Here is a 14,538-nt window from a genome sequence, read left to right on the forward strand (position 1 = left end):
ATTGAATTGATTTGAACTGAATATATGAACTTACTTTGTCGCCTGGAGTTTGAATGCATGGTGGACGGTGTTCCAACTACCAAGCTGCAGAAAACCATTGGAGACCAACAAACAACAAAAACCCCGCTGCCTGAGATCCTCCAACAAGGCTTGACTATTGGTCCCCAAATCTCAACTTGTGACTAAAAGATGACAGAGCTTTTGCTATTTTGGCCCTTCAGCTGTGGAACTCAGTGACCTCTTTCAAATTTCTTCCTAAAACTCACTTTTATTATTTGGCCTTTTCTTAACTGAATGTATTTATTGTCACTTTTTTATATTATTTTATCCTGTTTTTTTTTAGCTTTATTATTGTTTTTGTTGTAAAGCAATTTGTTTTGAAAAATGCCATATAAATAGTTTAAAAAAAAAAAGTATAACATGCGAATGTGATGTACCTGTGGTTTGCCGTAACCTACAATGCCAACATTTTTTCTAATGATTGAGTTGTGTTGACAGATGCTACTTATAGTGGCTTGAATTACAGTTTATATCAAACTCTCCATAGCCTTTATATTATATTATACATCTAATGTTCAACACGTTATATTGTCATAATCTCTAAGCAAGAAATAGGGAGCAGAAATGGGTAGTGTCCCCGACTCAACTGCAGGCTAAACCCTATGTTCCAATTATTGATTCCAACACTCCATATGTAAGTCTACAGTTTAACATGTTAAGTTAATACTGTGAACCCCAATTCGCTCACTCAACTTAAAAAATATTTCGAAACAGCTTGCACTCAAATTTTTAGTTTAGTACAATGCAGTAACATAAAAGTTTTGAGCTCACCAGAAAACAAATAAATGTGTCATAATATGACCCTTGTCTGACAGGAATTTTATGTCAGTTTAACGTCACTGATTTGTTGTTGTTGTGTGAGCATTTGATTTGTCATATAAACACAAAAATAGTGAGTACACATTTTAGAATCTTTTTTTTTTTTTAATAAAAAAATATATTGTGGTGAGCTTAGGTTTCTCGACTGCAAGAATAAGGCAAAGAGATCATTTCTGAACCAGTAAATGCTCTTTATTTCACCTCAGCACAACTTTATGTGAGACACTCTAATATCTCTAATATATAATAAAGTTTTTATGTAATTTTGATAGTCTGGGGCATTTGTGTAGACTTTATATTAAAATGTTGTGTCACGGATGGATTGGGGTTTACAGTTTGGGTGACTGATGGCACAGTAATCATAAGTATGCTCTAATTAATGGAGACCAGTAGCTACCAAGGAGGGAAAAGGAGGGAAGCAAACAAGTTCCAGATGGTATAGCTTGGTAAATGGTTAGCAGGCATGTTGTACATGACATCTGCTGTGGTCCTTTACAGTGAGACTGTATAACATTTGACAGAAGTAAAGACACATTTTAAACATGAATGTATAAGCAATAAGCCACACATTTGTTCAGTTGAATACACTTAGTTTTGCTGCCACTGTCTTGTTTGGTTTCTTTTGAACAGTAGTTTATGACAGCCAGTGTTTGCTAAACATAGAGATACTGATTCTTGACCCTGATCTTGTGCTACTGTTACACTTCATTTTAGCAGGTCACAGATCACAAATGTCACAAACATTTCAGTGGTTTTATCACAAAAGTAAAACAAGAAGTAAACCAATGTACCTGGGGACATATCTGTTGTTTCCTGTGTCTGGTCCCACTCCACTTACTGTCAGTCCAGGTACATTATCATGATGTCTTTAAGACAAGACTTCATTGCTCCCTGGGGCAAAAATGAAAGCAACTCACACACAAACAGTTTGGGAAATGGAGAGAACTCCAATATGCCATTTTACCACAAATAGCATTTGGGGCCAGAGTGGCTGCTGTACGTAGTCTGACTTTAAAGTCCCACTAAAACAGGAGCTGGAGCACTTCAAGATTGCTTAATGGGAAGATAGAAGAACAATCAACACAGAAACACAGGGTTGGAACTTTTCAAAATGTCATTGGGTTTTTTAAAGGAATACTTCACTTGCAAAATGACCATTTGTATATTGATAACTCACTTAACGTTGAATTTGTTGGAGAACTTTGTTTTTCTCGCATGCCTCCATAGTGAATGGATAATCCAAAAAAGGCAGACATTCTTAATGAATTAAAGTGAAAGGGGACCATGTTTCCCAACAGCATGGACCTGTGCTAGAAAAACATTTTCTCCACACATTTAATGAAACACGAAGTGAGTAATTGGTATGTAAATGGTCATTCTGCAGGTGAAGTATTCTTTGACGTCATTGGTTTTGACAAAATTCTACCATGCTCGGGTACTAAAAACGTAATGTTTTATGGGTTTAACATCATCCTCCCTTTCTTTAATTCCACCAGGACTTCACCATGACTCTGTACCTGAGGCACTACTGGAAGGATGAGCGCCTGTCGTTCACCAGCAGCACCAACAAGAGCATGACGTTTGATGGTCGTCTGGTGAAGAAGATCTGGGTGCCCGATGTCTTCTTTGTCCACTCAAAGAGGTCCTTCATCCATGACACCACCACTGATAACATCATGCTGCGTGTCTTTCCTGATGGACATGTCCTCTACAGCTTGAGGTCTGTAGCATTTCAGCATCTGACCTATTGACATGTATTTTTGTGACTGTCTGTCTGATTTGTTTGGATGACGATACGATGTTTGCCGATATCACAAAGTCTGTCACGATACGATTTTGATTCGATTCGATTCAGGAGCCTGCAATCGATATGGCGCGATATCACATGCCCATCTAACACAATCATTTACATCAACTCACAAAAACAACTAGAAAATGATTTGACCATTTTATTTCTGAGCTCTGTTTGTTGTTTGAGCGGAGGCGCGCTTGCCCAGAAATGGTGACACAGACGTGCTATGTGAATTTCAAAATAAATGTGTATCTTTAAGATGACAATATGGATCGATGTTTTCATTTTGCATCGATGTAATCAGATCGTTAATCAATGAATCAATGTATCGATGTGGATCGATGTATCGTTCCACCCCTAATAGGTTGTATAAGCAGCAATTATGACCTATATTTAGGTTTATTGTAAGGCAGTGACCTCTAGTGGCCATTTATGATGGGAACAACGGAGTATAAAGAGCAAGAAAATCCACTTAAGACAAAGGGGCAGGGAGGTGGATGGGTCAAACAAACACAGGACTTTCATCCGGGGGATCAATCATGATGCTTTGTGAAACCAAAAGTTAGTGATGAGTTTTAACACTGTAATATAGTTTGTGGTCGTATGTCATGTGACACACGTGACATATGAGCAGGTTATAGCAGTAAAAGCACAGGTGCACTTTCATAGAGTAAGAAAATATTTTTTTTTGTCCTGGAATGAACATGGACACTGACCAACAAGTCACCTGTGGAGCCAGCCTGCTAGCTCTCTGCTGGTCTTACCTGGCCAGTGGTTTTACATATGTTCAAAAACAGCAGATTTTTTCACTTAACTATTATTACCTCCGCTGTGGCGCAGTAACGTTAGTATCCAGCTGGGCTTTATCTAGAGCTCGCGAGATATATTTCGGCCGCGCTTTGGAAAGCAGAGTCAGATGGTAAACAAACATGGCAGCACACCGGTAAGGTAAGACACGTTTACATGTCGTTTTCTATATGTTCTCTGACATTTATCCTTACGATATGAGGCGGTCTTTGTGGAGAAAAAACTTGTTTAGTGGACTAACTTTGCACTTGAAGGTTGCCCGTTCACTTACATTTTAACAGGTTTGACGCTACTATGCGCCCCGGCTGTATCAAGGCTAACGGCTAACATGCTAACTATTATTTTTATGTCACTAGACACTTGAAACAAATTTAGGACAATAGGAGACAGGTTGAATTAAACCGAAATTTCCCTTTAACTGAACTGAAGCTCGGTGTCAGTTACTATGGCAACTGACTCTGTGAACCTAACCTGGTCGGGAGCAGGTTTTCTTCAGTGAACCTCGAGTTTCTAGCTGTCTCCTCCCTCTTACACCACACACGCAGTGTGATTCATTCATTCATTCATTCGTTTAGTGTCGCGCGGGTTTCAAGGAGTTTGATCATCTGTCCTCAAGGTAAAGTTGGATCCTAAAGTGTGTTCTAGTTCTAAATCTACTTTTTTCAACCATGGTATGTCCGTTCTTGGAGGACCCTGTGGACGAAGAGGCAGTGTTACTGAGGAGGGAGTTATGCATTCGTCGGGAGATTATTCACAGGCCCAGAATTGACGTATTATCATTTCCAGAACATTTTCTTTTTGAACGGTACCGTTTCATATACAATCCATCATTTATATCCATAACCAACATCACCAACCGTGGACGTGCACTTTCATCTACCCAGATTCTTTGTGTTGCTCTTCGTGTTTTTGCAAACGGGAGTTTTCTGTATAATATCGGAGATGCAGAAAATATCAGTAAGGCCATTGTCTGCAGAGCCGTGAGAAAAGTGTCCCTAGCTCTGAAACGTCTATTAAACTCTTTTGTTGTGTTCCCTGGACATAAACTTGTGAGGGTCATCAAGGAGGAGCTCCACAGGATTGCAGGTGAATGATGTAGAAATCAGTTAAAATTTATGATTATAAATCATATGCAGTTAATGACATGGTGCTGCAACCTCAGACTGGGATTAGTCATTTTAATTTCTTTTAGGATTTCCTGGTGTGATAGGGTGCACTGATGGAACCCACATTCCCATCACTGCTCCTTCACAAAATGAAGGAGACTATGTGAATATGAAGTCCATTCACAGCATTAAATGTCAGACTGCATCACACTGCAAAAACTCAAAATGATACCAAGAATATGTCTTATTTCTAGTCAGAATGTCTCATTTCTAGTCAAAACAAATCACACCTAAAAGTAACTTGTTTTTAGACCATTCTCACTTGAAAAATAATGAGGTGGGATTGCATCTAAGTTAACTAAATTTTCGCTTTAACACTTTCGCTTTGTTTGCATCTGTAGCCTAACATTATTGTGATTGCATAAATGTGTAAAATAAATTTAAACTTAGGCTACGCATTGACTCAAGCAGTAATTTTCTCCCACGCCGACTCCTGTTCCTTCGCTGCTGCAGCCGTGTTACTCTTCTCCCTGAAAACAGCTTCAAATTCGTTGTATGAACGCATTAAAATATCCAACTCCGAGGAGTAAAAAGAGTCTGAAACGGACTCCAGGTGTTCCCAGTTACCTTAATGACACCTCAGCTCCAGTCAGCCACGGACCTGCATCACACACACACACAAACACACACACATACACACACACACCACAAAGGACCAAGAAAAAAAAATCTGGAACTAAATTTGGTTAATTCTTAAACACTTGTGTGGTTTATGCAAAAGTACTGGAGGAACTGAGAGGGAAGTGGCTTACCAAAATGGACTGTAGACCTGATAACTGATATTCATTGCCCCTTTATTTTTTACTAATCAGCCTATGTGTTAGCCACAAAAAGAACTGATTGCACTTCCCTCAAGAAAAACAATGTTGTGACTACTTTGCTTTCTGACCAGTTTACACTCTGCAAGTAGACCATTGTGTTGAGAATATTATGTCATACAAATATGTATACTATATATTTTTTGATGTATTGTATTGTTTAACACCAGGCAACCATTGGTCTCCATTCACTGTTGAGCTTTATAAAACAGTCAGTTACATTATTGCATGGTAATGGAGTGTCCAGATTGATGTAAAAAGTCTGAACTACATTACCTTACAACAATAATACTCCTTTGACAAGAAATAATACAGACAATGGATTACATAACTTATGCAGAATCCACTAATGGTTTTCATACCTCATGGAAATGCATGAAAAGTCCAAGTCTTCATTGAGGCCTTATTATCTTGTCCTGTTGAATAATGAGGAGGGTCACTCTGCCTGAAAGAGCTGCTAACCCTAAAATAATTTCTATCATCTACTCATCATCTTCTATCAGCTACTTCTTACATCTCATGAATAATATTCTAAAGAAAAACACTTAATACTTGTCATTTCTAATCATTAAAATGGTTTCATTTGAGACCAATGTTGACATGAAATCATATTTGCCACAGACTGATGGCCCTGTTTTCATGCTGGCACAGATTAAGTGCAGGGACCTTGTGCCTGTGAAAAAGCAATTTCATTGGGAAAGGTTTGTGAGAAAACTGTTTCCCACCTACAAGAGCACCTGGTAATTTAGTGGCTAGAGGAGAGTGTCAGTACAGATCAGGTGGTCCAATGCAATTTTGGTGTCCAAAGATGTGTTTGCTAAATCAAAGCTGAGTGAGTCACTTACAGGCATTACTTTAATTATTTATTGTTGCAGCTGACCAAGATGCAACGATGTAGAGGCATCTTCAAAGAAAAACAAAAACTCTTTTATGTGTATGTTATGGCCGCCTGTTTTACTCTTGTGTAACATCTTCTATTAGACATATTTTCATGTCTCCATGCCAGTGATAGCCCTTGCTGGAGGCATTATGTTATTGGGTTGTCTGTACGTTCCATTTTCGTGCATGCAATATCTCAAGAATGCCTTGAGGGAATTTCTTCAAATTGAGCACAAATGTCCACTTAGATGCAACAATGAATTGCTTAGATTTTGTTGGTCATAGCTCAAAGGTCAAGGTCACTGTGACCTCATTTGTCTCATTCTTGTGAGAGCAATATCTCAAGAACTCCTTGAGGGAATTTCTAAAAATTTGGCAAAAATTTTCACATGAACTGGTTATATTTTGTAGGTCATAGGTAATGTTCACTGTGACCTTGCATCCATCTCGTTTTCATGAACGTGATATCTAAAGAACATGTCGAGGGAATTTCCTCAGATTTGGCACAAAAGTCCACTTTGACTCAAGAATAAAGTCATTAGAATTTGGAGGTTGAGGGTCAAATGTCAAGTTCATTGTGACCTCACAAAACATCATTTTGGCTGTAACTGAAGAATTCATATGTAATTATGGCGAACTTTCACACAAATGTCTGATAGGATATAATAATATTTAATATCCAACATTGTTAAATGTTCAACAAAGTATGTCCTTATAAAGCTGTTATAGCCAATATGTTGTACAGTTGCCTACAACATTATCATTTATTTGGAGTCATGTTTGTGTTAGCTGTCCTTTTAGCTCTGTTCTCCTGTCTGTCTCTAATTCCTCCATTATGTTCCCCAGCTAGTCTCTAACTGTGTCTGTCTGCTGTTTGCTGCTGAGCAGGTAGTACAGTGGGTTCATCTGAGCATTTTCACAGAAAACAGCTGCCTACTGCAGCTTGAAATGGGGTTAATGGGAGCAGTGAGACTGAACTAAATAGTTAAGTTGTGGAGACCAAAACAATGACGTCAAAGAGGCTAAAAAGCTCCTGAGAGTTGAGGGGAATGGTAGAGATGATGATAATTCTCTGTGGGCTCACTACAATAAATGACACATCATACACACATTTCATTACTCATTTATTTTACTGATTGTTAGTGTAAAAGAGTATTCCGCAGATTTAGTACTATACTCCTGTAACACTGTCAGACTCACAGTGGACAATTTTTTTTCTTTTTGTAAGTGTCAAAACTGATGCAGCAGAAGCAGGAAAATTGTCATTTTTATTCCACACTTTCCTCTTACGTGTCAATCTGGGGCCTACATAAGCCACAATTCAATCTGACTGCCAAGAGTTTGATTTGTGATTGTGTGTGTATCAATTTCGTTGTACTCGTACAATGACAATAAAGAGATTCTGTTTCTGATTCTGCAAGGCTAGAAGAGGCTAATGTAGCCTGGAGCCACTAGCCTGAAGCAGGGGTGTGAAATGGGCTACAGAGGTCTGTAAGCTCACTTCTTTTTAATGCCACACCTTCAGATTGTTTTTTTTTACCTTTACAACTCGCAACCAGTCGAATACCCCTCCACTCAACCCTTCCTTTCCTAGCATTTCAGGAACATTCAGGTGACCTTCAGTGACTGTAAAAACATGAAAGGCCCTCTTGTTTGGTTTATCCATTCTGGGCTACTGTAGAAACATGGCATTTTAACATTTAGGTCTCTAGTGGGGAGGACCCATGTGCAGTTTTTTACCCAAAAGTGTTTCACTTATGCCCTGTTTCCACCAAGCAGTTCGGTCCAGTCCAGTCCAGTTCAGTACACATTTCTCTCCGTTTCCACTGTAAAAAGTTGTGGATGTTACCAACAGAACCGCTCCTTATCATTCCCATTAGAGTTAGGGGGGGCGGGCGGCGGACTCCGGGGTTTTTTCAGACCTAATTGTAGTTTTGCACAGCGGCGACCGGATCTTTGCTCTCAAACCACAAAAAAATGTGATGGCACAACAGTCTCCTTCAGTACATTATTCTATGCTTTCTTTTGATTTTCACATTGGCTAGTCATCCTGTTTAATTTGTCTTCTGATTAAATTGGAACCGTTGAAACAAGTTGTGGGAAGCCTCTGCAAGTAATTGGTTGCTGGCAGACACTCTGTGCTGCAATAAAATGGTTAATCAGCAGAATGGAATATAATGTCTATAGCCTTACTGTTGTGTGTACAGCCTTTATAGACTGTGAAATCAGTCTGTAAATGATATTTTGACATTATTGGCTATTACTGTCATGGCATCCGAAGGTACTGATGCGTTGAGCAGGTGACAGTCCGCGGTCATTTTCAAAACACACTTGTGTCACGCACTCCAAAAGAAACTTGTTGAAACTTTAAACAATAATTTATTGTACAAAACGGGGGAAACAAACGTTGACAAAAACGGTTCCATAATTCCAAAATTGTCCATAGATGTGAATGTGAGCGTGAATGGTTGTTTGTCTCTATGTGTCAGCCCTGCGATAGTCTGGCGACCTGTCCAGGGTGTACCCTGCCTCTCGCCCCATGTCAGCTGGGATAGGCTCCAGCCCCCCCGCGACCCTCAAGAGGATGAAGCGGTTAGAAGATGAATGAATGAATGAACGAAAAAACAGCTACAAGTTAGAGGGAACAGTGATAAAGTAGTAAAACTTGGCATTGATCCACAGCCTCAGACGGATGCGCTCAAGTGTGCCATGCGCACAAGCTCAGTTGGTAGGCTATACTATATTTTCACATTTTTAACAAGTTTTGATTTTTATTGATAACCTACATTTACCAACAACAAAAAGACTACATTTAGCACCAAAAAAATATGTAAAAAAAAAAAAAAAAAAGTAAATAAAAAAAACGAATATCGAATACCAAATTTTCATAATGAATACCTACCCATACAAACAAATATTTGAATATCTGAATATTTGGGTACAGCCCTACTTAGTTTATACAAAAAGTAATAAGCAGGATACCAGCAGGTGCATTTTCATATCCAGTCCAATATACCCAATGAGTGATGGAATATTGCAGGAATTTCCAGAAACCAAACTCACACGAACCACAACACCCAACACACCAATTCTTTGTTTCAGGTGATTGTACACTAATAAAAACTTAATCATGAATGTCATGTTCCATTTCCACTAATAGCTCTCCACAGTCCTACACTCTGCTCCTGTAAGTGACTCACTTGTAGACATTTATCACACATCGCACAGTTTTCTATGGATTCATATATGCAGCAGAGCTCCCAAAACCTATTAACACCCTCTTGTGATGTAAAATCAGTGGACTCACCTCTAAGATTTATTGCATACAACAATGTTGAAGTCTTGCTCTGTGTCCAACAGCAAACCTGTAGCAAAGTGACATTTCGCACTAGAAAAACTGCGCACAGAGTGGAAGGAATGGGAGTTAATGGGCTTAATTAATTAATTAATTAGTTAATGGGGTACCAGCATTTTTTTCTGCAGCATCTTAATTCAGCCCTAGTTTCAGTAATCTTAATCTTCCCAACTTTGCAATTAATTTTTCAACTGTAGCTAAAGTACATTATATGCTAGCCTTATGCTAGCATTATATGCTAGCCTTTACCGAAGCCCTGCAGACATCATTACACCAGTTAACACGTCATGTGCAGTCATATCTATGGGCTTTGTTCTGCAACTGTTCAGTCTGCACCCAGAGGAATCCGTGTGGATTAAATCATCTGCTTATTTACTTGTGTACTTGTTATGCTCACATTGCATTTATATTTGTGTAATGCAGCAGAGGGATGCATTAAGAAGAACAGAGGAGTCTTCTGGCAGTGTTTGAAGTTTTATTTGTAGCTCAGCTCAACTCCATATCTCCAAATCCATGACATGAAAACTCATGAATTATTTTGGCACATTTTTCTCCACATTTTATGACTCATATTTCAGTCTGACAGTGCATACCAACCTGTAGACTCACTCACTAACAAGCTACCAGTATGTCAGTCAAAATGAGAACTTAAACGTATCACATGACAGAGTATGGAGAAAGATGGATTAAGATATAACTAGTTTCACTATCTGCAGGTGAAAGTCTTTCTCACATTTTTGCACACATCAGATTGGAGAACAGAGCAGGAGGATATGGGAAAAAGAACTATTAGAAAGAAAGGGATTTCAGGGGGAGATGATGACACTGTCAGAAAGCCAGTAGAATAATAAGATTTATTAAAACATAGTGTGAATTAAAAATTTCTGTGGGATGTTTTTGGAGCCAATTATGCTTGGGCAGTATGTAATGTCTTCTATCTTCATACCTGCCTGAAATTTCACCGGGGGTATGCAGTATACAACAGTTTTAGTGTGCAGTGCATCCCACCCCAGACCACCTCCACCACCAGCAAGTTTTCTACACTCTTTTTTAAGTCTTACAAATGAACAAACTAGTAGAGACTGGAGACTGACCTGTGGTGGTGCACGATGTGCACTACATACAATAAGTGTAATAGGGAGAGGATCACCTGTATTTTAGCTACCGTCAGGATTTCTAAATACCCTGGTATACCATAATCCCATGGTACCGCCCAAGATAGAGCCAGTATCTGGTCTCCCATCCTTAATAGTATCCTTACTTTCTTAATGTGATGCAGGGATGGAACTTTGATTTTCAAGGTGAGGGACACACAGTTAGAACAGGCACAAATCCTCCAAAGGGCTTTAGTTTTTCAGATACACCCAAGGTAGAAGAAAACACCTGCCATGATTTTTCATAACTTTGATATGTACCATTCATAATATGTAGGGTCATAACAAAAATGTCTTATACAGGGTAGATTATGATGGTCTGCTGGCACAGTTCCAGCCATTACATTGATTAAGACAAAAAAAAACAGAATGAGGTGCAGTGAAGCAAAATATGTAAAGTCTGGAGTAAAATGCAATCTGTCATGTTAAAATGTAACACATACTTCTGGAGATATATCAAAACCAAAACTTTTATATCCATTAAACCCTACAGAGCTCAAGATTTCAAAATGTATCTCCTCTTGCAATGTTTAAATGAGGTACTCCAAGCTCTGCTCTAATAGATAGTATTACAACCTTTAAAGATTTTACACATTTTGGAAAGTGTGCGTAGTTTTTTAAGTTATTCTCATTTCCATACTACTAGGATACAAACACCATTCCAACTTCCATCCCTTTAAAAAAACATGATAATGGTAGTTTTCAGACAGCAGAAAGTAGAAGATTATTTATTAAGAAAATTCTGCAAAAACTAATGCATACAACAACAACTAAACAATGATATTCGGTATTCGGTACTTGGTATTCGGCCAAGCGTTTAATATCATTCGGCTTCAGCTTCGGCCACAAATTTTCATTTCGGTGCATCCCTACTTTGGTTTCAGGGTAAAATACAAAGATGGAAATAAACAAGTAGACAAGACAAAAGCAGTGTGCCGACACTGCAGAACAGCGGTCGGGTATGTACTTGGAAACACGTCTAACATGCTAACGCATCTAAAGCGACACCACGCGAGTTTGAATGTTAACCGGCACGACTAGAAAAAGCAATCTGGTGCAAACTACGATATCGTCGTCGTTTAAAAAGAAAGAGCGTTTCCCTGACCATTGCGCTAAAGAAATAACCAACGCCATTGGAGTTGAGTAAAATTGTTTAAGCTACACTTCAGATATAAGCATGTTTTGTTTGCTGCACTTTAACAAAGTGGGAAAGCTAAGTAAGTTCCTAGTAAAACTGAATCTGAGCAGGCTTTAAAGCTGACCAGCTGCGCTATACTTTTTATTTTAATTGAGTAAAACTGTTAAAGCAGAAATGTATATTTATATTTTTCATTCAAAAAATGTGTGTGGATTTTATTTTTCACTTTTATATTCTATTTTCTTTCAAACAATGTGAAAAAGCAGGATTTTAAATATATTTGTTTCATTAAAAAAATGTGTAAAAAGAGTTAACTGCTGTGGTGGTATGTTTTAATAAGGTTACCAATAAGTAAAAGATACTTAATAGTTGTCTATTTTTTTCCATTACTGTACCGAAAAAAAAAACGAACCGTGACTTGTGTACCGAGGTACGTACCGAACCGAGATTTTTGTGTACCTTTACACCCCTAATACATATTCATGACTGGCAAGAGTGTACAGTAAGGTAGTTACCATGGGCCCCAGTGTACGCTATTGTGACGGGCCCTGATGTACACTAAATACTAGTTATAAGGTGCACACACACAAACACACCACTCGCAGCTGTTAATAAAAAAGCCAAAGGAATGCAATTTAGGGAGCTTTGCTACTTTTTCCTCCTGTTCATTTCTCTCTTGGCCTTTCTTACTGCCACTTTATGTTTAAAAGGCATGACTGCTCACTGGACTTGCAGATGTGCTCAGCTTGTCAGTCTTGACAGATTTTCACCTAAACTGGCAACTGTATCATCCATCCATCCATCCATCCAGCCATCCATCCAGCCATCCACCCATCTGACCTTGAGGGTCCCGGGCTAACATACAGAGACAGACAACCATTCACACTCACATTCACACCTACGGACAATTTTAGAGTCACCAATTAACCTATCCCCAACCTGTATGTCTTTGGGCTGTGGGAGGAAGCCGGAGTACCCTGAAAAAATCCGTCTATAATTTTGTTATGGATTTCTACTGACAATTTTACCAAAAACTAAGAAAAGAAAAGAAAAAGTAAAGAAAAAAATCATGAAGGAGGTAGGTTTGCATTTTTGAGGGCATAAAGCCTATAGTACATGGCACCAATTTTAATTTGATGTGAGTTTTTTGAACACAGGTGTAGTTCCAAAGTGGCAATCTGAATCATTTGCATTACATGACATTTACACAAGACTTATAGGAATAAGGTGAGAAAGAATTTCCCACTTTTAGCACCAATTGTACCTCTGCATTTAGGGCTTTGTGTCTGAACACAGCACCAGAAATGGTCCCTTGTTTGATGGTGGCAGAGAGTGAAGCACTGCAGCTGCCAGCAGGTGTCAAGTTGGTCACTGGGGTAAAACACAGGTAATAGGAGTTGATTGACATGGCAGTGGCAGCCTGTTGCTTAACGTTAGCCTCTTAAGCATGGCTAGCTCGCCCTGCCTCTCCATGTCTTCCATAGAAGACACTACTAACTAGTGACAGAACTTAATAGACCAACAGGCTGTTTTATTTATAAGAAGGATCTAATGCTTCTATGTGTGAACTAGCTAACATGCGTTACAACTTGTTTAGCCATCTGACAAAACATCATTATTGTTACAGCAGGTCAAAGCTAACCAAACTGTGATTGATGTTTGGCTAACCTGGGAGCTTGGCAACCTGTGTGAAATATGAAAATAATACCGCACTCATATAAAACAGGATTATATTTTGGGCTTTTTTTTTTTATCCTTCATCCATGGTGCCAACTGATGGTGCTCACTGGTGCTGACATTCAACTGTGTGTTCACGTGTTTAGCAGAATCACAGAATGCCACTCCAAGTGATTTCTGTCCAGGTCTGATTGTCTTGTTATTTTGCATCGAAATGAACATACAAAAACAGCATGAAGTAAATCTTTGTATTTTTAATCAGGTCACAGAAAATAAGGAGGAATGGCACATTAGTTCAAATGACTTAAAGTGACATCAGTGAATGATTGCACTACCGTAACTGTTCTCACCTTGTGTGCCTGTTGTTGTTTCTATTGTTGAACAGAGTGACAGTGACAGCGGCCTGTAACATGGACTTCAGCCGCTTTCCTCTGGATTCTCAGACCTGCTCACTGGAGCTGGAGAGTTGTGAGTAAATTCTAAATAAATCTAAATTGAACTCATAATGCTCATTTTCAGGTTTATACTTACCTTTAGGGTTTCTACTCGAACAAAACTTTATTTTCCTCTTCCTATATCCCCCTTCTGAAAAAGTCCAGTTTGCTCTGACAAGTCAGCTTTTTCAGGTCTTCCTTATCTCCACATCTCTGACTTAGCATATTTGCACTCCTGGTTCCCTTGTCTCAAAGTCAATTTTTTGAATGGGTTTTTGGTTAGATGCTTCAGATGATACACAAGCTTAAGAAACTTTTATGTTTTGTGCTATGACTGTCATGCTTTGTTCTACGACTGTCTTTAAAAAGGTGGTTGCTAACAAGTGGCTAAAAGAGTCTACAGAATGTCATCACACTACACCTTTGTGGTGGTGATGTT

At 38.7% G+C, this 14,538-nt stretch overlaps 1 protein-coding gene across 1 annotated transcript in view; it reads left to right on the forward strand.

The window, feature by feature from the left end:
- The window catches only part of gabrr2a (gamma-aminobutyric acid type A receptor subunit rho2a), a 94,550-nt gene that overhangs the window by 37,242 nt on the left and 42,770 nt on the right, over nucleotides 1-14,538 (forward strand). The window contains exons 4-5 of the mRNA XM_049596295.1: nucleotides 2,376-2,599; nucleotides 14,051-14,133. Of these exons, the coding sequence (XP_049452252.1) occupies nucleotides 2,376-2,599; nucleotides 14,051-14,133 (307 nt within the window). The remainder of the gene's footprint in view (nucleotides 1-2,375; nucleotides 2,600-14,050; nucleotides 14,134-14,538) is intronic.

The sequence above is a fragment of the Epinephelus fuscoguttatus genome, linkage group LG14 (assembly GCF_011397635.1).
Source record: "Epinephelus fuscoguttatus linkage group LG14, E.fuscoguttatus.final_Chr_v1".
Lineage (NCBI taxonomy): Eukaryota > Metazoa > Chordata > Actinopteri > Perciformes > Serranidae > Epinephelus > Epinephelus fuscoguttatus.